The 27,928-nt window shown below is 34.1% G+C and overlaps 1 protein-coding gene across 2 annotated transcripts in view; it reads left to right on the forward strand.

Moving 5' to 3' along the window:
* LOC129254784 (phosphorylase b kinase gamma catalytic chain, skeletal muscle/heart isoform-like) overlaps positions 1-27,928 on the forward strand; it is a 31,019-nt gene extending 3,091 nt beyond the window's left edge. The window contains exons 2-12 of one of the 2 annotated variants that reach the window (XR_010295785.1): positions 8,073-9,148; positions 13,417-13,601; positions 16,953-17,007; positions 17,582-17,647; positions 18,430-18,502; positions 19,007-19,097; positions 19,791-19,914; positions 22,891-23,014; positions 23,691-23,816; positions 24,314-27,376; positions 27,481-27,928. Coding sequence is in view for 1 of the 2 variants with exons in the window: in XM_054893306.2 (XP_054749281.2) it covers positions 9,042-9,148; positions 13,417-13,601; positions 16,953-17,007; positions 17,582-17,647; positions 18,430-18,502; positions 19,007-19,097; positions 19,791-19,914; positions 22,891-23,014; positions 23,691-23,816; positions 24,314-24,616 (1,254 nt within the window). In the remaining variant the exon portion in view is untranslated. Of the gene's footprint in view, positions 1-8,072; positions 9,149-13,416; positions 13,602-16,952; positions 17,008-17,581; positions 17,648-18,429; positions 18,503-19,006; positions 19,098-19,790; positions 19,915-22,890; positions 23,015-23,690; positions 23,817-24,313 lie in introns of both variants that reach the window. The other variant, XM_054893306.2, reaches the window with a different exon arrangement.

A 27,928-nucleotide genomic window follows, 5' to 3' on the forward strand; every position in this document is an offset into this window, starting at 1 on the left:
CCCTGGCCTGGGTTACGCGGGCCGGAGCTCCCTGGGTTAGTAAAAATTGTGTTGTTGGAAATGTGACTTGTGATGTGTTGTGACTTTGTCTTTGTGAGATGAAAGTTTGAAATGCTGTTGTGTTGTGTGCGGCAGGAAGCGAATGATATGAAGTAGTCGTAGCTAGAGTAGTGACACTGGGTGAAGGTTAGACCGAAATAGGTCTATTTCTGTCAGGCATAGACCGATGTCGATGACGGCCATTGGGCTTGGAGTCGTGGTGTATCAGGCTCAAGTGATGTTCGTGTAGATCTAGGTGTAGCGGTAGTGAATGAAGTGGAGTGGAGCCAACACGAACATCACTTGATCTTTTAGGTAGTAGTGGTGGAGCTCCACCGACCGTGGCGTGGGCAGAATTTTTACATCTTATGCTTTGAATTGACATTGTATTTTTTGTATTAATTTTGAAAAAAAATTTGTGTTTGATATGAAAAGTGTTCGGGAGGATGTATCTCCATATGTTTACAATTTTTCACCATTTAGATGTAATAAAAAACATCAAATGAAATCAAAATTTGTAACAAGGTTAACTATTATTAAAAGATCAGTATCTTGAGATTATTTGGTTTAATTTTCTCCAATTAAAGAACCAGTTCACCCCATTAAAAAATTGTTTTGAATGAATCTATATAGAGAAAAATTAAACACGCATGATGCTGAAATGTTATTCAAATTGGTATGGTATTTTGAAATTTTGCTTATTTTTTGGAAAACAGTTAAATACAAATCACAGACATACGCAAATGAGAGGGCCGATGATGTCACTCACCATTCCTATTATATAGGCTTTATGTGAGACTTGAAAATGTCAGAAATTTTTAATTTTACATCCCATTTTGATGAATTTCCAGCTTGTTTGATTTTTGTTTTATTGGAAATGAAGTGGGTAGACTTCCCCTTTAGAAATATTTATCTCACACCGAGCAGCATAAAAGTTGTATTATATTTTCAGATCAGAATCTTTCAAACAATGAATGATGTGTTGGTCATTTATCAAACTCAGACTGGCATTGATCTCAAATTTAGTGATAAGCAAATAAAAATTGAGATAAATCTCCATTTGAGTTTGAATTAATAATTCTATCACAAGTTTACACCTTTTTATAAGACAGGGCCCTGATTAAGTGATACATGTACATGTATGCTGGGTTTAAACAGGATTTATTCATACCATTTAGGCTGTTATTATCTGAAATTGAACTTAACGTTAAATTTTGTTTTAATTCTTGTGGGTGCATAGATACATTGAGTACAATTTCCTTGAATTATGATTATAGAAATTGCATATAATCCTGCAATGTAGAAATATGTATTATCCAAGTAGTATTCAAGGCATGTTTGATAAATATATTTGTAATATTGAATATTTACACACTAATATTTTCTTGTGTGTGGCTTTGTCCATTTGTTTCATCATTAAATAGTCTATTGAATTAGATGAATATTACATGTACATGTACATTTAGGATTGCGATATAGTTTCAAACTAAATACAATGCAAAAACTTATTTCCCTCCAAGGTCAAAGTGGCATAACCTTTTGACAGCAAGAATTTCAATAAATCTGTGTTGTCAGAGTGTTCCTACCCGGGAATTGTTCTATTTAAATCAATTTCACGTTCCTACAATTATTTACTTCTGTGTAAAATAAGATTAAAAAATATTGGATCATGTATGAATGAGGACATACAGGTACAGAAAGGCAATTTTTTTTAAAATTTAAAAATCATTTAGAGTAATTTTCTGAAGTTCATAAAGTTGTCAAATTTCTTTCTTGTTAATCTTCAAGTGTCATGATTGTATCTTGAGTTCCTGACCTTTGTGTTAGGTGCAGATCGATGAATTAAGTTTTAGGGAAAATTTCTGATGTTCATATTGTTCATCAATCATAATTGTTATTGCTTCACTGTACAAATCCTTCCAGATTACTGGAATTTTTTTTTAAAGAAATGCTAGTACGGTACTTATTAATTCTTACAGGGAAAGTTTTGTCTATAGCCTGAGTTTAACTTTGATAATTTGTAGACTGTATTTGAAAACCATGTTAGGGCCTTAGGGGATCTTGCCTTTATAGACAGTTCAAAGAAATTGATCTGAAACTTGAAGCTTGGCATGTCACTGTCTGTGCCCCATTTTAATTTGATTATGATGTGAGGTGACTTCTTTTCATTGCCTTGTGCAGTGCTACTGGGTAAGTTCAATGCTAACTCATTTCTATCACCATTCAATTTGATTCGCTTTTTGAAACTGGAGCTGGACAAATTGTGGCTAGAGAGTAGAGTGAACTTTCATGAGATGCACAATACAGTTCTCAAAATCTTGAATTGTGCAACATATTCGCCAGAATTTCTTAAAATAATCCTTAATCTATGTTTATTGTTATTCTTTATGAATGTGTATACTTTCTTGCAAGATGAGCCTTTATTATACTTGATTGTTTATTCTCCATGCTGTGCATCAATAAAGTTGTGACTTTTTTCTAAGTTATCATTTGTTTGAAAATTGAATCAGATCCCAGATTTATAATTTTTCCTTATGGGGGGGGGGGGATGGGGTGAACCATTTTTCAAGCAATGGACGTAAAGAAAATTTCTTGATTGAAATCAAGGGCCTACATACAATCAAGAGGGTGCTAAATCTCATTTAATGGTCCAATCTAAATTTTCATGATCAATAAAAAAACGATATATTAACCACTATATAAATGATTGCATCATTACCGAAACTCTAGTATCACATCTTTAACAGACAGTGTTTATTAATATCTGTCATCAAGTGATGAACTTTCAGTGATCCATCTCCCTCTCTGTATCGAGAATCTAATCACTGTATGATGACATAACGCTGCATTAGGATACCTACACAGACTGATTTGCAGCAACGTGATGTACATGTAGTTTGTGTCGTGAGGCCATCCAACACTGCTGGGTGATGACGTGATACTGCATTCACTGGAGGTTTCGTTTATTTACACTCTTATGACGCGGGTGCATGCTCGGCTGCTCGCCTTTCAAAATAGCATTCATGATATAAATATGGATGGACATGTGACTGCATGATTAAATCACACATGTATCTAAAAGTAGATGAGAATCAGATGATTTTGGCCACAGGGTACATGTAGTTTCCTTTGTTTTTGAGAGCTTAAAATCCTTTGTTGCATTTTAAATATATGATAATTGATAACTATATTTTGTAGCATACTTCTTCTATACTCTATACCTGCCAAGTGTTCTTATTGAAAAGGAATATTTTTTTTCAGGAAAGGCAAATTGTTATTTTAACCTGTGTCTATTTGTTTTTGTTTCTGTTTTTTTTTTATCAAGTAGGACCTACTTGATAAACAAAAACAGAAACAAGAACAAATAGGCACAGGTTAAAATAAAAATTTGCCTTTCCTGAAAAAAAAGATTCAAAAGAAATTTCAACTACCTATAAAAATTTGCCTTTCCTGAGAAAAAAATATTCAAAAGAAATTTCAACTACCTAAGGTAAATTTTTATTTTAACCTTTGTCTATTTGTTCTTGTTTCTGTATTTTTAGGAAGTTGAAATTTCTTCCTGATTTGTTCTTACTGTATTTCGTGTCTGTCAAGGTTGGCAGGTACATGTATACTATCAAATCAGGAAAAAAAATCGGCCTTACTCCTCAGACTCTGTCCATATGGCGGTCCAAAATGTATGACCTTCCAAAAATTTGTTCTCTATAAAGTGGCACATACTTTACATATTAGTAATTTAGGAAATGTAGGGTAGATTCCATATGAACTGATGAAAACAGAAAAACCCCTCCACCTTAATAACACTGATATATATATGGCCATTTAAATAAGATTAAAAACTATGATAGTAAAAAGGATGCCACAGTTACCCCAATATCACCTACATGCAAGTGTAGACATAGGCCTGCATGCAAGATATTCTAATATTCTAATTTTCAATATCCATGTACTGTACTGGTAAATGATGATACTGTATACATGTTAGTAGAGGAAATACAAAGTAAAACAAACATAGATTTATTATTAATGTATGCATGCACAATCTATGTGTATTAACAAATTGCATGCATTAACATGACAAATATTCCTATGAGTTCATATTCATAGCGTATGACCCACCTGATGTATACGTATCATATTTAAATTGCAATGTACAAAGTGTGTTTTTTTAAAGAGGAGGGATTTTTGAGTTACTGTATTAAATTTTCAAGTTGCCTTGCATTTTTATGTAGGCCTACATGTAAAAGTAGGCTTAAGATATATGCTTTTGAAAATAAATTAATGAGTTTTAATTAGGATGAGTATTTTTGTGCTTTATCCATACACATGATGATGTCACATGTTTTGCCATGTTGCCAGCACTTTCAGTGTAGAAAGTTTGTTGACCCTGACCTAATCCTGATAAACCCCCAGCATTGTCTAGTTTATAGTCTTTGGCCTCAGACACATGTTGAAGCACGCACAGTGTGTGTGTACGGTATTTGAGTTTTGTCAGATGTGTATCAATCAGATATGATTATTTATGTCTGGGACCGACTTTTAACGTCACCATCCGAAAGAAGTGAAAGCATGTACAGCATGCCATGGCTGTTACTTTCAATTCAAAGGATGCTCTTTTGTGCATAGTTTGTGCTTGGTCATGTATTCAAGTACATATTACTGGACGCTTCATATTACATGTAGATTACAGATAGGCCTACATATTACTGGTAGTATTTGCAATACGTACATGTAGGCCTATAGTACTCAGGAATCATTGGGAGTAAATTTTCTTATGAGTGACATTTACTGAATTTGAAACAGTATTTAATCAATATTTACATAGAAGGACAGAAAATGGTATTGTGTATCCTCCACATCCATGTATGTCTTTGAAATGCAAATATTGGTATAAGACCTTACTATGTACATTTATGTGAACCACGTGAACTAATACATGTACAATAGGCCTATACACATGTACAAGTCTATTTAGACTGATAAAATATACCTGTAGGCCTATGAATAAAGCCTGCATTTTATCCTTTTGTAGTTTTTATTTACATGTAATGTCATTTATTAAGTAGAGAGAAGATAATAAATGTTGGATTGATACCTATTCTTGTATCTTGATCAGTTTTATAACTTGTATAATACAGCATATTTCAGAAAATAACACTAAATATTTATATTGAATTTTCTGATAAAATGTATTCATATTAATAGGTCTACTGTTAAAATTTGAAAATTGTGTACCCTTTTCGTATGGAATTATACATACAAGCAGTTGGAAATGTACATGTTTATTTCATTTGTGATTGACTTTACCCGGTAGACTGCTACATTTTAATTGAACAGATGTTTACATGTATTTTCATTGAGTTTGCTTCTGTGTGCATACATGTAGGTTTACTATGGAAAAAATCTTGATATCAATATGTATAAAAAAATCTTCCAATGCACATGTAAGCCCTACATAATTACAGAGTGGTCATATATGATAATCATAATATAAATAACAAAGAGGATTTTCCAAGTGTACTGTACATGTACATGCATAAAGAATCGTCCGACTTGTATCAATAACACGTACATGTATATGTATTAAATAAAATAAAAGTATTTGTAATTATTGTACAGTATACAGGTACATGCTACACAAAGAGAGGGGAATCCAACCCAAATAAAAACTTGTTTTTATAAGGAAAAGAAAAACCAGACAAGTTGATAGGTGAAAGTTTGAATAATATTGGACAAACAATAAGAAAGTTATGAATTTTTTAAAGTTGTAAATATTGGTAATCACTATACCCATGGAGACTTCAAATTGGCCGCATATGGGATGTCATAGTGATGTAAGGCAAGGACTACTCTTCCATGTACTCCAATACATATTATGGCTAAAATGTCATTTTTCCCAAAAGTTTATTTCAAATCATATTTTTCTTTCATCAGGACATAAAACAATATACTACCTGGGTTATATTTAGATTACTGCCCCAGGGGAATGGGTACTTAGAAGAAAACCACAAATCCCTGATAATAAAGTACATGGCCTATGGGAAAGTTGTCCTTGCCCTTGTCATAATTTACTTACCCAGTTGCCAATTTGAAATCTACATAGTATTAGTGATCTCAATTTTAAAGCAGCTATAACTTTCTTATTGCTTGTCGGATTTCTTTCAAACTTTCACCATTCTGTTTAATTTATTTTTCTCCTTCCCATCACAACATTTTATGGCCAAGGCTGGATTCCCCTTTAATTGAATTAAGTGATTTTTCATATCAATAGTCAAGAAAAGTTTTTTAAATCTTTTTGTTACATTTGAAAAGACAACAATTATGTAAATTAAAAATGAGGTGGGGTTTGGGCCTCAAAATTTGGGGGAGTAAAGAAAAATCTGAGTACTTGTGATGATGATGATGATGATAACAGTATATATGCCTGACCGTTATGCATGCAGTTGTAATATATTGAGTAAATTGCCATTTGGCCCTTTAATATGTACCTTAAGGGAAATTAGGGGCCTATTTGATGTGACTACCGGTATGCTAATGAACAAGTTTGGCAATGTAAATTTCATATACCGTAATGAGTTTTCCTCTCATCTACATGTAGGTCAAGTACGAATCTGCAGCTTCTACCAATGTGTCCCCCTCCGCCCAAAAAGGGGTGCCATGACATTCGCTCCTGCGACAATTGCTCTGGGCTTTATTTATTGTAAGATGTACATGTAGGGTTAGGAGTTAACAATTTCCTTCCTGTGTTCAACTTTTCATACCTTTTTTTCCAGGTATACATGTAATTCAGTATATTCTGGTGACTTACTGTTGGAAAATCTGAGTCACTATGATTGTTGACTCATACCTTCCATGGGAAGTGTGCAATATCTTGATTTTCACACAGTTGCGTGATCAGTCAAGTTTTAACTGTTCCCCAAATAGTTATCTTTTATCTTTCTCATTATGCTCTGTACATGTATATTTCCGTTTGATATTGTGTGTTTTTGTTTCACCTTTCAATGGTGTGCAAAATGTTTATATACTTTGTCAACAAGATTTATCAGGAACGACATTAAAGTTCAGGAAAAATTTGTGCAGGGCCTACATCTAGGCCTACTGTACATCGAATATCGGTCCGTCAAGATTACATGTTCACATTCCATACAATGTATTTAGAAGTTTTTACTAGATTCCTTAAAAAAAAATCAGTTTACATTTTTTGGATACATGTACATGTATTTCAACCACAGAGTAGACCTGTATACTTACATAAATGTTACTGGATATTGGTTTACATGTAATTGCACACCTGTGTATTTTACAGTACATCAGTTCCTTGGTGTAATATTGCATGGTTCACTGAGAATATAAAAGACACACCCCCTTCCATGCCCCTCATTGTTTAAATTTACTCTCTGTTATGGGAGTTATGTATACTTACATAATAAATAGTGTGCTCATAATACAGACCCTGAAATAGACCAGGGAAGTGTTATAGACAATCCCTGCCTAGATGGCATACCAGTGAGTTGAAATTATTCCATACTACAGGCCCTTTTATGACAGCAGTTAGGTTGATTGCACCTATGCCTCAGATATATTAATGAAATTTATTCATTTCATTTATTCATTCATTTATTTATTCATGAAATACATGAAATTTCTTTTTAATATAAGAGAACTGTTTCTCAGGAAGAAATTGGCACAGGTTATTGTTGGCCTTTAAAAAAAAAAGAGTAGAAAACATGGTAACATGCACTTGCAAAATGTATGTACACATATACATGTATTTATAAGTGCTGTAATCATGAATAGTCTCGATGAATGGGATTCTGATACTTTTTCAATATTAAACCTTTTGATACTTTTGCAATATTGGATCTTTCAAAACTTATGTGGGTTAATATCTGAAACTTGCCATGTCTGCATAAATTGCTCTGAAGGTTCTGTTTTGTTGTCACATGTAGGCCCACGAGCATGCATGATAAAATGAACTTTGTTCGACAGAATATTGACTATCATTCTCTTATCAAATTTTTCCATATCTACAGATTGGAGCTCTGTTTTGGAGTTCTGCGGGTCGTGTTCATTGCACCAGAAAACTGGTCAGAGTGGTATTCCAATATTAAGTGAGCTGTATATTTTCAGAAGATCGGATTCCCAAAGAAGTAGGTCAGTTCACCAAGTTCATAAGCATCACCTCTACTCACTGCTGACCGGGCCTTCTGTGGAATTGTGTACATGTACATTGAACTATGCATGTACTGAGCACGTGATACAAAGGGGACTGTATGGGGCAGGTGCAGGGATTGACTATTGACTGCTGTGCGATGAAATAGTATGACTATTGACTGCTGTGCATTGAGGATGGTTACAAAATCACAACTCAATGTAGTAAACAGTCAGCACATGGACCTCTGATAGACTGTGTGGTGTTATATCAGACAGGAAGTTTGATTCTAGAAAGGCCGTTGGGATTGGACGTTTGGAGTTCATATGAGGTCATAATTCATTTCAGCATGGAATTGGAAATACCTGGATAATACCCAGGACCAGTTTGAGAATAATTTCAGTGGATTCACCCTTGTACTTGGAGCAGTATTCATTTGTTTTCAATGAATTTCATTGTCATGAGAGTGTCGCTTCTCAGATTGTTGAGCCGACATGGATTCTTTGGAATAGATTTGATCCATAATGGTGTTAACATTATATCTTGCCAGGCGTGAAATTTTATTTTCTTGATGATTTTGCATCCCTGGACAAGTGCCTTTATTGAATTACTATATCAATATTAAGGTGCTGATGCTTTCATTTATACAAGGTGGACTGTTCCAATGATCGAACTGTATTGGAATACCCGGTAGTTATTATTGTCTGTTGTAGTTGTGACAATTTTGATCTATTGATCAAATCCAAACTTAAATGCAAGGACTAGGGCCAGTGAGGAAATCATTAAAAGGATAATATTGTAGTAATACAGTGGCTGGTATAATCCAGTTACTATTCTTTGTGTTGCTTCGATGATGACTATAGGGGGCAGTATTGATAATCAGGACGAGACCGACTTTGGCATCGAGTATGACGACGCTTTCTCCAGCAAGTACATAGCCAAGCATATCCTGGGAAGGTAAGTGGAAGATAAATTTGTGTTCATTTCATTTTTTTGTTGTGGGTAGCTCTAGGGGAAAATAATGTTCATTTACATTGCCATGATGTATATGTAGTTTCACTGTGTTGTGCTCTGCTGTAGCATCTGGCAGAGCTCATTTGAAAAAAATGTTTTTAATAATAATGAAATATTTTTGTATAGCACACAATAGGCCTACATGAGCAAAATTGCATGTCTCTAAGATGCTTTTCACACTGAATTTTCTTAACCCCATACTATCCTTAACCCCATACTATCTTTTTTTCGATTCACACTGTCTTTCTTAACCCCATACTATCTGCTCAGCCGGGGATAATGCATTAACCCCGGAATATCCCTCAGCTCATGAATATGGATGATTTTACCATACAGAGCGTGATTAATGTGCAATTCGATTTCCGTGATTGGTTAAATGCTTAGCCACACTTTCCTTAGCCCTGTTCGTTTTCACACTGCATTCTCTTAGCACCGCAATTGTGGTGCTAGCACCACAATAAGCCGGCTAACCCTGCTTTTTTGCAGGGCCAGATAGTACCGTACTATTTACCGTGCTAGCCCACTTTGCTTAAACGTAGTGTGAAAACGAAGTGGGCTAAGCTTAACCCTGGGAAATTGGTGGGGCTAAGACCCCCCCTTAGCCCCACCAATTTCCCGGGGTTAAGGAAAAAAAGTGCAGTGTGAAAAGCATATAAGTGCTTTAAACAAGTAGAGATGGAGTGGAGAGCACTGAGGTCCTAATTGTTTACAAATTGCTAAATATAGGAATTATTTACTGAGAAATTTATTACTATTTCGGGCAGGGTCCACGAGGCTTAGTGTAACATAACGTTTGTGTAGATATCAAAAGTTTTTCTGCTAATAAGCCTAATCATCATTACAAACTGAAATATATACAATATAGAAATCACTGTACAGTGCACATGTAGTCCTTTTTATAACCATGTTCAAGTCAACTACATACATTTACATACATTATGCAAGGTGCATCTTTTGGGCATGTTTTGAAACAGGAAGCAAGGTTTGTAAGATTTATAGGCTGCAGAAAATAATTTTGATGTACAATCCTTCATGGGAACAGACCTCTATTTCATAATAGGTAAACAGTTGACAAAAGAATTGACTTTGTACTTTTGCTGAGATATGTTTGTATTCTACAACATACATTTATGTCTGTTCATGTAGAATACAGGACAAGACCGTGCTTCAACCCCCTACCCCCCCTAAAAAAAATCTATTTATGAAACTTACATTTCGTGATGAAAGTGTTCAGAATTCAAATGTAACTTGTGCAGTTGGCCCAAGTTTTGTTTTGCAAAACCTTGTACCGGTATCTGATATTGATAGAGATCTTCCCTCAAAGGCCTAAATGTATTTACTAAAACATCCAAGTTCATGTGGTCCTTTTCAAGACTTAGGCCCGTATATTTTTAAGTCGGGTTTGACTTAAACTCTGGTTTAAAGTTGTGGTTTGAGTATGGCTAGCCAATTGTTACATAAATCACTAACAGTAGAGGTACATGTATAATATTTCACCTCATTTGGCTCTCAAATCATTCATAAATGTGTAGGAAGTATGAATAGATGATTGTCTTCACCATCGATGAATCAGGAAAGAGCACAGTAAACATGAGAAACATACATGTATTAACTTAATACAAATTTAGACACTTTTGGCTTCCCATTATTTTAGCACAGAGTTAGACCACGGTGTAAGTTAAACCAGACTTCAAAGTTCAGAATACGGGCCTTATAGTGTAAAATGTAAAACATACAGGTCATGTTATGGTTATAATTTTCCCCAGATGATCAGATCCCAAATTGTCATACAAATGTACTGTATATGGAGTGCCTTTGATCTGAGAGGTACAATGTAGGAATGTAAGTTGTAGGCCTACATGGTGATATGTAACAAATAGTTATGAACTTTTCCAACTGACAGTGGCAGGCAACTGTATTACACGTGATTGCCAAGTCACATGCTTGATATGATTGGTTTAGGTTTGACAAAGGGCAATGGGGTGACATTTGTTGTGGATCCTAGACAGGGTCTTCACCTCCTGTCAAGTTTTGAATTATTGCATCAATTATGGAATTTTGTTTTGTTTAGGACTCTTGTGGAAATGGTTGATGAATGTTATTTTCATAGATGAAGTACACGTATGTGTACAGTACTACCCCCCCCCCCTTTGTCAGTTGACATATTTTGTAGAAAGCTCATCTAGGCCCTTTATAGTTTGCACCAAAAAACCTCAACGTACACGTACAATGTATAGTAATGTATATATTCATGTCCCAATAAATAATTTGCATACACATGTATAATTTCTTTTTAAACAAGTGATTTCTTTCAATTTTCAATACACTATATATGTCTATTGTCTGATTTTCTGCATCCCCACATAATGGTTTGGTTTTTGCCGTGATAAAAGCAAATTCTCTCAGCTGTCTCTGTCTGAAAAAGTCATTTATGTACAAACTAAAATATGAACCCGTTTTTTGGAAACTTTTCAAAAAAATTGAATTTTTTCCTTTTAATCAGTAAATAATATGAATGAACTGAGGGAAAATATGACTAGTCTGAAATGAAGACTGTTCAGTGGGTGCATTGAAAGGACATTTCTGCTGGCAAGCAGCCCAAAGTGCTGGGTGTGTTTAATATGAAAGCATGCCCTTTTCCCCTTTGAGAAAAATATGTAAACAACTGAAAAGCATAGCACATACATCGTACATATATATGGCACATGCATTGTACACTGTAAGCCTACCTGGTAACTGTAAAAATCTGTCATCATGAACTTCTAACAGTGTACATGTTATATGCAAATAAGACAAGCAATTGTTTGATTTTTAACTCAGTGATTTAAAGGGGAGTGTAATTTATTAATGTTAAAACATATTTGAATGAAAAATAATAAGGCCTACATAATATTATTTGGTGTATTTTATTATTTGGAGTGGATTGTGATCTCTGTTGATGTACACTTCTCTCTTCTATTCTACATGTAGGGGAGAGTGGGGTGAATAAGGCCATCTTTTTAATAATTCCAATTACATCTTTTTAATGTAAAGCAGTAGAAACATGATTAGATGTCTATTACTAGATTCAGAGTGGAACTAATCAGCCTAATTTGCATATGAGCCATAAATATTTCTGTCAGGTGGCCTTATTAGCCCCACCAAAATGGGGCAAATGAGGCCGCCTGATTAAAACCTATTCATAGTAAAAAATAGTTCAGTCAGTTTGATACAATCACTAAACATTTACTACATGTAGTAACAGTATTATTAACATTTAGTTATTTACCAAAACACCGGCCCTTATTTTAGGATTAAATTCATTTCCTATCCAATATTATGGGAACAAAGATTCTTGGATTGTGTTTTCTACTGTCACAGTTATATTATTGTGTATCTATATGTTTTATTGGTAGGGGACACATATAGGCCTATAATCTGGTTTTAATTGTGCTCCTCCTGGCCATGTGCACTGGGCTGTGAGACGTTCTCTATGCTCAAAATCTGTGCTCAGGAACTGTCTCAAATACTGCACCAACAGTAATCCATTTGACCCTATCATTCTTGAGCAGTGAGCTAAAAATTAACAGGTGGCCTTGTTAACCCCATCATGGCCTTTTTTACCCCACTCTTCCCTACCTGATACCTCTTCACTTTCACTTTCCATAATCCCCTCAGCAACCCTTTATAGACAAGTTTCCCATTGTCAATATTCGTTACGTACAGTCATCGATATGACTCTTTTTAAAGCTCCCATCCCATATTCAGCTTTAGTATTCATGTATCTCACCTCCTTGGGTGTATCGAGTTTATCTTGGAGGGATCTAAAATTGTTCTTACAAAGTTACCTATAGACATTGTATCTTTTGTTGTCATGGGTGTACATGTATATGCAGTGGTGCTAAAAAGTTAATGAACTCCACCAAAAAATGAATACATATTTAAAAGTGTTCAAATTCTGTCATCTTTTGATGCTAGGTGATAAAATATTACATTTTGATTCAATACAGTTTGTATATCTGGGCTCGCCGAACATTTTTGTCTATGTTTAATACTCGGCATGAAGGAGTGCATTTTCTGTTGGAGTTCACTAACTTTTTAGCGCCATTGTAGTTCTGAAGTTACTTTTTCATAACTGGCATATGAAATTATGCAATTAAATAATTCAATAATCTCCATGGTCCTAGAGCATAGCTTGTGCAATTGAAATTATCATTTGATTATTTTTTTAGGGGAGTGAGCAGCACGGTTCGGCTCTGCTGTGACCGCATCACCAATGATGAATATGCGGTTAAGATCATTGACATCACCGGCCAGAACCATGGGGGTGACAATCGAGCTGAGGCCATCCAGGAGGAGTATCGTAATGAGGTCTTGGTCTTGAATAAGCTAATTGAGGGAGGACATCCCAATATTAGTAAGTAAACTTACAATATCTTTAATGCCGAATTTAAATAGTGTTTTCTTCAGTCAAGAGTTCAGAAAATTTTCTTGATGTTTATTCCTTTTGCTTTCTGTTTTCCTATGTTTGATTTTATCTTCTATTGTTCGATTCTTTCTTCTGTTGTTCTTTCTTCTGTTGCTCATTCTAGGCCTGCATGTACAATGTACATGCTTTTGAGAAAGTTCTGCAAGTTTGAAAGTTTCAAGCAGGTTAATACTGGTACATGCACTCGATGCTATTTTTCTTCAAGCTATTTCTTTTCCATTTGACAGAATAAGACCATACTGTAATTGAATAAGAATTGTAATGTAATAATGAAAATGAAAAAAAAAGAACAAATGAAGCCGTATGATTTATGGTCACTTGAATGTAAATAATTGTCAACATTTTGCATAGTATGACAATTGACAAATAAATGAAAACATGTACTGTACCATATATTCCTGTTTAAAGGTAAATTCCAGTTCTGGTAACGATCTCAAAATGACTTTTTACAGAATCTAATATAATGACCACCCAAGTGTCTGTTTGTATGAATAAAAAATATGTGCCAAAGGATTCTGGAAGAAATTGTGTAATTGCCGAGAAATAAGCAAAATAAGCGCGGATTCGGTCACTTCCGTCGGGTCTTTATTCCAGCAATAATAATACACTGTCCCACGTGTGCCTATCTGTGTTGGCAATCTTCAGTGTGATCGTATTTCAGCTTAGATTTTATGATTTCACAAGGTTCAGTTTATGTAACTGTACCAGATCTAGATCCACGATGGTATAGTCATACTTTACCTTGGTTTTACAGACTTAATGGACATAATGATCTTATTTTGAAAAGAACACGCTTTGACCAGATACAAGTTTCTACGGCCTGTGGCTAGAGGATATACAAATGTAAAGAGATTATTGTGTATTTGTACTATTGAAAATAGTCAGCCCTTTGTGGTGCATATATGGTCAATCAATAGCAACGGTCAGTGCTGCTTTGTTATTTGATTCTCTGTCCACTGACCTGCCTCTGACACACCCACAGATGCTAGTCTAATGGCACAGACCTTGATTTGATAATTTAGTTGAAAACTTTGAGTAATGTCCTTAGTTTGGCATCCAGTGTTTTGTAATTAATTAGGACTAACAATTATTGGCATTTGTGCATGCAATGTAATACAAAATACTTGTATAATGCTTAGCTGTAGAATCGTGACAGATCAGACTCTAACTGGCATTTTCACGAAGTGTTTAGGCTCACAGACTACATGGACTTAGAAGCTGGTTGGAGGGCAAACATCCTTGCATAAGACTTGCTTATGCAAGGGGCTACTGATAATGGGGTCAGACTGAAGTCACGTGTAGCAGGGCATGGTTTCTCGTGGACATTACGAGTAAGCTTTTACTGTTTGTCTGGACTGGTCACTCAGTGATGTGGCATGGAGTGATTGAATAGTCACATCGAGGTCTGTTCAAGGATTTATCACTAGTGATATCTCCTTGGTCAGTTGGTCAGTTGCTTGGAAAGGACACCATAGGAGTAGGACCATGGGATCTCAAAGAGTTTTTTTGTAGATCAAGCCTAGCTATGAATGATGGTGAATTATATCTTGAAATCAGTGTATGAGATGTCAGCATAAAGAGCTGAGCAGACCCCCAACATTCTGAGTTTACCTTTTCCATGGGTTTTTCGTATTCCTTATCAAGGAATGCCATCTTAGAATAGACCTCAAGGGGCAGCACTGTACCATGTGTCAACAATAGTTATCAGGATATATATTATAAGTCATCCAGGCTGTCATCTTTTCTGTGTGGATTTGGATTATTTTTAGTATCATGGGTTCATCATGGCAAACAGAAGTGGAATGAAACATATGTGGAAGATTGATTAAATGCTGCATGAATCATGTACATGTGTAGCCAGGAATTTGTAACCTTATCAGAGATATAATGCTGCAGATTTTTGACCAGTTGTCAGAAAAGGCTTGGACAATAAATCCCAGTGATTTTTTGTTCTTTTCATCAAGATTTAGTTAGTGATGCTGCCTGTAGTTCATGCTGCAGTCCTGTCTCTCATTCAGGGTGATAATGATGAAAGATACTTCTAACGCTGCTAATGTGTGCCTTGCTGCAAGTCAAGATAATAATGTGTGATTTCAGAGCTATCTTTGTACCATGGAGTCATTGTATCTACATGCAAGAATGATTGAATGAGAACAGAAAACCACTTAATATATTGACTACCTTGTCTCTTTCATTAGTTCTGGAATCCTGGATCACCCATGACAATCATTCTGACATTTGATTCTCCAGAAGAAGTGGTGCTTCCCATATTGGTCTTGATATTCCAAAAACTTTCCATCCATCAAATATTAGGAACAACTCAGGTCAATACTCATTCTAATCAGTATGGAAGAAGCTGCTTTTATCAGGAGAGAAATGCTCCTCTCTATACTGCATTTGTCCATGCCAAAGTACATTTACAGAAGCAAAAAGTGCCAAGAAACTGTGTCAAAAGCAGCTGATGCTAAGATATGCTATCATCTTCATAAGAAATATGCAGAAAAAGAAGATCATCAAAACTTAGGTATAAAAAATTGAAAAAAAAGCTTCAGTAGTTAAAATACTGTACTACATGTACATGAATATTTGATTTCTTTCAGGGACAATTTTCTATTTTTTTTTAACAAATTGTAAATTGTCTGAGAAATTTTGTCTTTAATATAATAGAATCTCTGAATTTAAACTTTATATTGTTTTGTGGAAAGAGACCCTTGACTCTCTATTAGTACTATGAACAATTAAACCCAATCTATAACAAATCATTGTACAATACATCACTTTGCTCGTACCTCAATGTAAAGGTCAACCTGAAAACTTGTAAGAGCCTTGTTCAGTACATGTTTATTTCAGCAACAGATTTTGAATGTTTGGGGTATTTGAAGTATCATAGTTCAGGTCAAAGTAGATTATGGTATCGTAACGTTTTTTTTTTCAAGTGCATGTAGTTACCTCTCTATCAGTTCATAAGCTAATTATTTATGTTTTTCTTTAACAATAAATAAAGCTACAATTGTTTGTACTTAAATGAAGTTTACATTTTTATTAAAATGAAAATTAGAATTTTACAAAAGAATATAGACTGTATGTACATGTTAACTCTTTGTGCGCTGGACCATGAACCCATCTGTACTGAATTATTTTCAGGGAGGGAAACAATGCTTTGTTTGTTGAGTGTGAAATGCAAAATTCGCACGGCACCGAGTGTGCATTGGTGCGAAGTACGCGTGGAAAGGGTTAATACATATTTAATTATATTTGTTTTTTTCTTTCTCTTTTCAGTTAACCTCATTGACTTTATTGAGTCTCCAACCTACTTCTTCCTAGTATTTGAACTGTAAGTTTTGAATCTATAACAGATACATACAAAAATAATTCATATGTATGTTTTAGTGTAAAATTTCTAACATGGATCATATAGTATCATTGTTTTGCTCTATAAACTTATCAAATTTATTGTATGTACTATTTTTGTTTCATTCCCCCCCCCCTTCTGAGTGCATTTTGATTTATAATGATAGTCAAAACAATTTTTAATTTTTGTTTTTATATGGAACTCAGTAGGACAGAATGGACAGATAATTGCTGGTATAAAGGCAAGCTGGTACATGTATATAACCAATTATATACACTGTAGGAAACATTTTATGTCAAATTAATCTGGTTTTAGCAGCTGACCACATATACGACAGAAATTACTTTTGGGTCTTTTGATCAAAGTGGAGACAATGGCAGTGTGGGGATTCGAACCCACATCCACATTCTTACGATCACAAGTCCAATGCTCTAATCACTAGACCACACAACTCATTTCACAAGATGTCTTTTTAATCTCCTCACAAATATACATGTAATCTGCTTTTGTTATAGTGTAATGACTTTTAAAATTCCTTTTTCTTCTCTTTTCACAGATGTCACTCAGGGGAATTATTTGACTATTTGACAGCTGTTATAACCCTGTCTGAGAAGAAGACTAGGTAGGTTACGATATCCTCAAAGTTCAAATTACTGAACCAGGTTAGCCAAAAAATACTTTTCAAACAATCATTTTGTGATGAGTAGCCTGTCACAATCCTCTACTAATTGCATGTAATGAGCAGCACTGACAAAACATGTATTGCTACTTCCTGGTCATAAAAAATACATATTAAGCTAAAATATGTACATCAAAATGGTACAAACCTGAAACCCCAAATTAATAACAATGACGTAATGTTTTGAACTTTCATGGATGGTTCTACATGTTTACATCGTCACTGCATCAGTTTATACATAATTTTATTGACAAAATAGATTCAGAATTAGTTTTCACATCTACATGTATTTGGCATCCCATTTGACATAATTTCATCTTTGGACAATAGTTAAAAATAATTACAATTCTACAGTAATTACAGTTTTAAAAAGTTTTGGTGTAATCAAGAAGAACATAGGTTAAAACCTCACAATAAGCAGGAGCCTTTTCTACTATTAGTAAATTTGTTATCCTGAAAATCCCCTTTTATTTCTATAAAAACAAATACCTGTTTTTCCCGTGCCATGTTTTTGATTTGAGAAGGCCTTTTCAACAAAAGTTCATCTCTAATTGGACTCCTAAAACTAAAAGCAAAATGAGGATACAAAATATGTGTACAAGATGTAAAATATTAAATCTGAGATTCAAGAATGATTTATATTAGATTACAGTTACTTTTGTAGTATCCCTCTTTTGGATGGGCTTTTAATTTTTCCCTGTTTCTTTCAATTTGTGATTAACCAGGGCCATTATGAGGAGTGTTATCAGTGCAGTAGCTTACATTCATAGTCATAATGTTGTACATAGAGATTTAAAGGTAAGCATTTTCATGTTGTTTATTTTATTAGTATTATACATGTACTTGTAGTTCCTAAGTTCTAAATTCTGTATTTTCACATTACTAAACTCTCAAAAATGTGATGAAATTGCCCAGCATGATGACTAACTGTATATTGCTGTAATTTTCTTTTGACAGTACTTGGAACTAGTTCTACATATGGTATATCATTTTTGGACAAAACTTTTATTAAAAACAGAAGAAGAGAATTATGATTATAATCTGTACATACTGAACACCTCAAACTATGTGAATTAACAGGTTCCAGAATTACCCACATTTAAACTCACAAGTAGATACATTTTTTTTAGTCAGTTGAAAGTATAGCAGATTTGCATTGTGAAAATAGAATTGTTCTCTCGTTTTTCATAATTCGTGGATGTCATGTTTTAAGAGCAATAAAAGTGCAGATATTGTGAAAATGTAGACAATACACCATTTAGCAATTAAACTTAAGCTGATAATATATCTGTGTTTTTGTAGCCTGAAAACATCCTATTAGATGCTGATTTGAAGGTGAAAATTTCTGATTTTGGAATGGCAGCTGAACTTACAGAAGGAGTCTACCTCCGAGGCGAGTACCATATTTTATTATAATTCAGATTCTGAGGGTGTTTTGTCAATGAGAATTTCTTTGATTTGTAATAAGTAAAACAATGTGATTTAAAAATCAGCTTTAATACTGTAAGAAAGTTGTGTTGGTGGATGTTTGACTTGTGCAAAGTATAAGGGATTTTCATAATTGGTTATTGTTTAACTACTATTTGCTTACAATTGGTTATGCTCATAATAGTATCATTCACAAATAGTTGTATGACCAGTTGTAAAATAGGCTTTTAGGGGACATGAATAGACCAGAAAAATTTGTATTCAGTTCTTGTAAAGTACAGAGCTTAAATTCCTACTTAATTTTTTTTAAACCTCTAATAGAGGATTTATTCACATTTACGTCAAAGGTTACACAATAAATCACATTCAGAGCAAAAGTGAGTCACTGGATCATATACATGAAGCAATTGTCACAGTAATAACAAAATCATGTCCAAGTTTCTTTAAAATCCCTTACATGAATGTTAAGTGAAATTCCTATTTATTTGTTGCATGTTTTGTGATACAATGATAATCTGCAATGACTTTTAAACAGAGGTATGCAGTTGTCTTTGGAACATGTGGAAATGAAGTGTGTGCTTTAGAAAACATCGCTGAGAGAGGTATTATTAATAAACACTGCAATAAATTAACAATCTGTAACTAATTATTTTCACAGAACTATGTGGTACTCCAGGGTACATGGCTCCAGAAATGTTAAAGTGCAGTATGGGATTGGAGAACATCTCAAGCTACGGACAGAAGATTGACCTTTGGGCATGTGGGGTCATCATGTACACATTGTAAGTTATCATGTTATAGATGAACCATTAGCAAGCATAGTCTTGTGTATTCTTAATTATATATATACATTTAGATGAATGAATATTGATAATAGAATATACAGGATTCAGGGCTAGTGTATCACTTGATCAGGGTATGAGTCTGTCCTTTCATTATTGAAGATTTTAATTTTTTTTTAGTCAACAATTAGGTGGATTAGACCTAAAAAGTATATCTTGATACTTTGATTCTTTAATAAAGATGACGAAAGCTACATACGTATGGCCACTTGTATACAGCTCATATCCCTGGCATTTTAATAGCTACCAGTAAAAGTATGCCTTTCATATGACCACCCTGACATAGTTTATGTTGACATTGACTTCACTTTGTAGTCGCATTCTGACATGAGAGTACAATTCACAAATTATATGACAAATGCAAAATTGGGAAGTCTAATTCAACAAATGACTGAAAGAATGTTACATTTCCTCAATGAGAGCTCAGATATTTCACTTGTTACTACATGTAGGTCGCTGGTTTATAAACCAGCCAAGATCATGGATTCAAATTCAGGTCAGGGCTGTTTGATTTCTTTTTTCAATGATTAAAAGAAGTTAGTATTAGCTGCAATGCATTCCCATGGAAGATAACACTGATAGTGTGAACAACACACAAATTTTGTTACTCTATAGCAACATTAATAACAATGTGTGGCATGTGAGAATAAGATAATACTTTAATAGGGGCTTGAATACAGACTTGACTAATAGAGGAAGTGGTTAGTATTTCCTATGGTTTAGAGAAGTGACAAGTCATCTGATAGCTTAATGATCACCACTGTAGGAATTGAAATCAAAAATAGATTTAGAAGATTTTGTTGGTTATCCTAGGAGAACTAGGATGGTGACTTTTACAGAAAATGACCAAGTTTCCCATGTCTAACAGGTTTTTGACTGTACAAAGTAAACAAAATGAAAATAAAGTTATTATTTGTTCCTTAAATGGAGTTTTAATTCAGGCAAAATCAAGTTCATAATTGTTTTTTTTTATTGAATTATCACTTGTTCATGAAAGGGGAGATTTCAAACCAGAAGTTCATGTTCATTTCAAATTTTGTATATGAAACTATATTAAAGATTATTTGTAATTGAGACAGAGGAACGAATACAGGGTTAAACATGAAGATTGACATTTAGTTCAAGTTCAGGAATTTGCCTTGTGTATTGTTCAATAGAGAAACATAGATACATATGCAGGATATTGTGGTTAAAGACCATTGGTTGATGATATCACATTCACTTTGACTGTTTATAAATGCAAGGACTCATAATATAAAACTTGTAAATAGTTGGAAAGAACATGGAGGACGTGCGAAGATACAATCAAATTATCCAATGCATTCAGAGATCTATGCTAGACATACATAAAATCATACCACATAAATACATGAACATTATATAGATGAAGATATAAACGTTGAGAGGTTTTTTTATAATTCTTTAAGAGGAGGATCAGGGTTTTTTGGTGGGGGGGGGGTAATTTTTTATATTTTTTTTTATCTTTGCTGGTGTCGGGTAGGTGGGGGGGGGGTATGGGCCAGTTGGTACTAGAATGACAAACATGTTCAATTTTCATGAAATAGACAGTTGTGCTTCCTTTCTCCCCAAGTCCACTTTTCATCCCCATTCCACTTTTTCCCTCTCTGATCTGATTTTATCATTGACTTTGAAAAATGTGGTCAAACAGACTGTGTTCTGATTTGTGGTTGCATCTTGTTATTTTTCTCTGAAGGATTAGAGGTTGTAGAATGTTTGAGCCTTTGAGGAACTATTCACATTTCCTTTAAAAAGTTTTCTCCAAACAGTATAACATCCTTTTAGTTGTTTATTTGGGGAAAATCCCTGTAGGGTTTTACACTTCAGTTTCATCTTGAATAGGGGGGGCATGGACCCCCCCCCCAAAAAAAAAAAAAAATCATAATCAAGAAAATAAAAGGAGAAAAAGAAAGAAAAAGGTGATATATTTTTTCTCATTATATTTGCACCCTATCACGAAATTAGATTTTTGTATTGAAAAGGCACAAATTCCTCCCCCCCCCCTCTCCATACACTGTGTCCAGGACTGCTATGTCTGGCTCCCTCAAATTGTTTGTAGCTCATTATGCTTATCATTCCAGAATGACGGAATAATAGGATATTACTCTGATTAGTTGTCTCCAAAATAACCATTCACCATTTTCTCTTTAATCAAGATTTGATCACCTTCGTATTTAGTCACAAGCCTGTATACCAGGAACCTGTAGTGTGTACATTCTATTTCCTGAATACCTTGGTCAAATGACGCAGAGTGTACTATAACGGATATGTCATGCCAGTTAGGGTGTTATGTAAAGCCTTACCTTAGATTGATTCCCACAATTAATAGATCGAAAGCAAAACTGATTGTCTCAAGAAGGTGTCATATTTAGTGTGGTGGAAATGGTAGCATGGTTAGGAATATTTGTACAGGTAATGTAGGCCTTCCATGTGTACACAAGAATATTGTTAATTAATAAAATACTATTTGCTTTATAGGCAGAATTGACCAAGTAGGATGAGAGTTTGTGATAGGTTTGTACGGGTTAGGGGGTTATTATGATTATATTATTGGATTTGCACATGTGATGAATGCCTGTTTTTTACAAAAAGGTCATACTGTAATAGAATGATAGAAGCAAATAATGATATTCAAAATGTGCTTTCGTAATAATGACTGTGTCTGACTGGCAGTTCTGATGAAAATCACAAAACTACATGTAATTGATAGATGGGATACCCTGATCACAATTCCAGCCAGAGTGCAATTCAAGATAAATTATTTATGTTCAGGGATTCAAAAGTAGGAGTATGCTATCATTAACACACACACACACAATGTTGATTATTTATGTAAGTGGAAATATGATGGAATAATGTTGCATTATGACATCAATACTGTTTTTGTTTTTTCTTCAGACTTGTAGGTAGACCACCGTTCTGGCATCGGAAAAAGATGCTTATGTTACGAGCAATCATGGAAGGTAGATACCGCTTTGGTAGTCCAGAATGGGATGATATATCAGACACTCCTAAAGACCTTGTAAGTTTGTATTCAATTGATTTTCAGTAGTCTGTCTTCATTTCATTTTTCAGTTTTCATTTCTCCCTTTTTTACCCCTCATTCTCCTCCACTATTTTGCCTTTCTCTCTCTGTCTCTCTCTTATTATGTTTGTAGTTGTGTTGTGAGGTATGTAAAAAAAAGGATGTAGCCAGAAACCTTTTAGTCCATTTTGAAATAAAAGAGATGTAAATAGAAGAAAATATCTGAAGTTCTGTAATTTGAATTTATAACATAACAAAAGTCTTATTATTGATCCATTCACTTTTTGTGGATTTTTTTTTTCAACAGTTCTACTGAACATGTTCCTCTTAAAATAGATCAATTAATCCTGTAATAGTATTTACTTGACATATTTTTAGGCTGTATGTGGTTCATCAGCAGTTGAAAAAGAATTTAGATGAAAAATATCACTTGTGTTTAAAAAGAAAGAAAAAAAAAACATTATAGTTTGTTTCATACTGCCTCTTATAGAGTACATTTGACATTTGGGTCAAATATCAGTCTATTTGGGGGTCATAAGAATTTAGGGCCATTTGTATTTTTGTAAATTTCAGAATGAAACCAAGTCATATAATGCTTTTAAAAAATTCAATGACTCATAATTTCACTAAGGGATTTCTCATTGACAAAATTGTATGTTTTTTTTCTTTCCAGATATCTAAGTTATTAGTAGTAGATCCTAAGTTAAGAGTTTCCGCTGAGGAAGCATTAGAACATCCCTTCTTCCAGCAAACAGAGGTGCCTATACAAACATCATTCAATGCAAGAAGGAAGTTTAAGGTATGAAGGTTTTATTTTTGAAGAAAAGAAAATGTCATAAATTTTGGTTGGATTGTGATTCTTATTAGAAAGCACTATTGATTGATTGAACTGTATTTTTTAAAGAACTTTTATGGAACATGAAATAAATTCTGAGAATGCAGCACACAATAAGGATATACTTAACTGTTAAGAGAGTATTATGTATGGATGAATGGAAGAAAGCATAATAAATCCAAAGTACAGCTTCCTGCACAAAAATGATTGGCAGATGTGTAAAATGAAAAAAAAAGTGATTTTAAAGTAATCTGTAAAGAACCATTAGGAAAAATGATGCAATCTTAAAAGTGAAGTCTTAATTTTTTTCCGTGAAAATGAATTCGACAAATAGTTTTCAGTGCTGTGCCGTAATAAATGTGCCTGTCTGTAGTCTTTGTATGTAGACATTGTAGTCCTTTTAAAATGTGATAGGTTTTCTTCAAATTGAAAGCTTGATTTTTGTTTTCATTCTCCTACAGGCTGTATGTCTAGTAGTGTATGGTGTTGTCAGATTACGTCACTACTTAGGACAGCGTATTGTCTCACCGCACACTATCCAGGAAAACCCATACGGCATCAAGGCAATCCGCAAGGCCTTGGATGGTTGCGCCTTCAACATCTATCGCCATTGGGTCAAGAAGGGCCAGGGTCAGGACAGGGCAGCTCTCTTTGCAAACAGCCCTAAAATGGACATTAAGAACATGACCAGTTCTCTTAGTAGTAGCCAGCAGACCACGCCTACTATAAGTAGATCTTCTTCATTGACTGGCATCATCACATGATGATGGGGTCATCATGCCAGCTTTTTATTGGACAAGGGATGGCGGCCATTAATAGAGTATTTTAGATGATATAGTATCATTATCAGCTCTTCACTGTAGGTGTATTCAAGCTGCTCTGCTCTCCATATTGTGCTAGACTGCTGTGGGGTGTGGACTGTCAAAACTGGATTTAACCTATTTCAACTGGTTGCAACTGGTATTTGTAGCCTCAACATCTATTGGATCATATGCAGTGTATGAACAACACCCATCTTCTCATATTTGTCTTAAATTCTACAATGGAGACTAGTATTTAGGTTACTATTTTTAGTTTGTGTTTATCTGGTTCAAACCGCATTGACCTAAACTAGGTAAACCTGGTTTCAGGTAGCTTCATCCATCATCAACTACCTGCACCATATACTAACTAAACACATGGTTGTTTTTCTTTGCTGTTCTCTCTATATAGTATATATATGGTTATACTGTCACCACTATTCAAACCAATAAAAATACTGGTTTAAATCCACAAAGAAAACCTCTTAACTTACCTTTGGGCTTTTTAAAATTCCAAAGTCTCTTTGAAATTGCCAGTCTGTATCAGACCCTATATAATAATAGTTGTACTTTTTATCAGTGAATGTCAGATATCTGTTTTCCTCAAAATTGATATTTTTCAGATGATTTTTATATCTATTTTAATGCCCTATCTTTTTGATCTATCTGCATACTTTGAGCTTATTTAATGTACATAAAATGACTGAATGTTATTATTTAATCATTTGACTTTTTATTTCTTGCCAAATTAAAAAGAAAACAATAGGATTTTCTTTTTTATCCACCAATTGAAAGTGGAAATATTCAGAATCAGTCAAACATCCCTGAAATGAATCTTATATTTAAAATAAAAAATGTTGAGGCAGTGTATTGTATCCATTGAATATTTTTTTCACAATTTATTTTTGAACTTGTAATCAATGAACAATACACAAACAAATAAATACAACAATATATATATAAAAAAAGAAATAGTCATGAGCTGATTTAATAAATGATTAAACCATAATTTGCAATTTTCCGATTCGTGGGATTCGTGCATGGGAGGCATTTTATTTGAAGTGGAAGAAAATTGGGGCTGCATTTCATACTTCAAAATTCAATCAAATGTTAAGAAAACTTCAAATAAATTATCATGTTTAGATAATAATTGGGTTGGTTTTATTTTCATCCCATCCCAAGGTCAAAATATGATCATAAAGATATATTGACTATATGAAGTCATAATGTCATGATTTACCCCCTGTAATGCAAATCAATGCAAATGAAAAAAAAAATGGAAGTAGCCAATCATGATCATTGTTCCATGCTTCAAGTCTGATCTTTAACCAATCAGAATTGTTATATCAAATGTGGAATTGATCCCAAAACTTTTAGTTTGGAAGGCTCTGTTGATTATTAACCAATCAGAATTGTTATTTCAAATGCGTAGAATAATAAAACTGGGCCTTTTAAAACAAATGATTTGGGAAGGCTATTCTGCTTGGTAGACAGACCTTTTGCTATTGTTCTATAGAATATCCAGTGAATATGATTTTTATATCATCCTTTTTATCATATCAACTCTCTCTTCAACTACATAGATCTAATAACTTGTAGATAGTATTAAAAGCAGATAGATATGTATTATTTTTCCTTAAATTATATACAACATGGATTGTTACTATATTTTTTAGTTATTATAGTATGAAGCAAAATGTGTGTGAACTAAGTGTATCTTATATCAGGTGGTATTTGTAATGCATGGTCAGTGACACTCTTTTAAATGGGATGTTCAAGTGGTCTATATTCTTGTCTCAAAGAAAGTAAGTTCAAGGTTAAAAACTCATGGGTTTATACTTTGCATAATGCTTCACATGAGCCGATAGTTGAAATGCACTGATTTTATGTGAAGGGCAGCCATGCTCAAGGTATTATTTTTTAGTGAAGATCTTTTCACTATTTTATTTCTGAGAATTTGGATTTGATATATTTTCAATGAAGCAAAGGTCAATCATTTCATCAGAGCCTTATGAAATTTCAAGCTTATTATAATGGAATCTATTATCTCATCTGATATGATCCCCATGAAAATTCAAGGTTACTGGAATGGGTATATGATCCCGTTTATCATCTGATAAGGGCCCTTCGAATATGTAATCTTATGGTAAAGGATAACATCGTCTGATCAGAGCCCCATGAAAATCAAAGCTTATCGTAAAGGGTAAACATACCTGTCAACATTGCAAGTTCATAAACAGGGACAAAGGATTACCATAAAATAAGGACATTGCTAACTTTTCTACACTACCTTATGGACAAACTTTCACAAAAATAGGCATACAGGGTCGTTATGGATAAGAATTGTTTCCCTGCCCCCCCCCCCAAAAAGGGACTGTCCCCAAATTATTAGGAACAGTTAGAAATTATGGGTATATTATCTATTTTTCATCTGATAAGAGCCCTGTGAATATCTAGTGTTATTGCATCGGGTATATTGAGTGTATGATCAGAGCCTCATTACATATCGGGTTATTATTATTTTGGTAACGGGTATGTCATTTAGAGCCTCAGGTCCTATGTCTTTGAAGATGATTTCAACTTGCATGGCATTGGGTATATATTTCAGAGCCAGTAAGGTTTTTATCACTGGTGAACCTTAGAACCAAACTGTGTGACATTGGTTGGTAGGTACAGCATGGATACCTATAGGCCGTGCTATTGAAAAGATAGTGCTGAGCAAGAGTTACATGTAACCTGCTACTTTCATATGCTGCGCTTTTTTTGTACCTGTGTTTGTGTGTGTAACAAGGGCATTAAAGCTGTGTTGAGTATCATGAAATGTACAGGTTACATGTTTTGCATATGTCATGTAGAGCATTGTGATACCATAGTGCTTCAATTCTGTGTATTATGTCTGTTGCCAAATTTGACAACTCGTGTTGTTCCAAGCAGATTTCATTTGGGAAAGTGATGGGTTGTTAGTCATAATGTTTGTTACTTTCTAGGTTTCTGGCTCTTTCTGGTTTTTAAGTTTTATTTAATAGAAGTACAATGATTAGTCCTGTATTCCTTCTATCCAAATTGCACTTGTTTTGTAGAATCTTCCTGAATATACATATGTTATCTCACTGTAACATGCCAAGCAAGAACAACAAATCAGATTTGGGGGATGGGAGTCGACTCCAATTTGCAGGAGTTCAATAATAAGAGAAATTACTTAGCTTAATATTACATTTCATACTGTTATGTTCATTCATGTAACTCATATTTCCAAATTTAACCCATGGTTCCTTT

This window comes from Lytechinus pictus, chromosome 2 (genome assembly GCF_037042905.1).
Source record: "Lytechinus pictus isolate F3 Inbred chromosome 2, Lp3.0, whole genome shotgun sequence".
Taxonomy (NCBI): domain Eukaryota; kingdom Metazoa; phylum Echinodermata; class Echinoidea; order Temnopleuroida; family Toxopneustidae; genus Lytechinus; species Lytechinus pictus.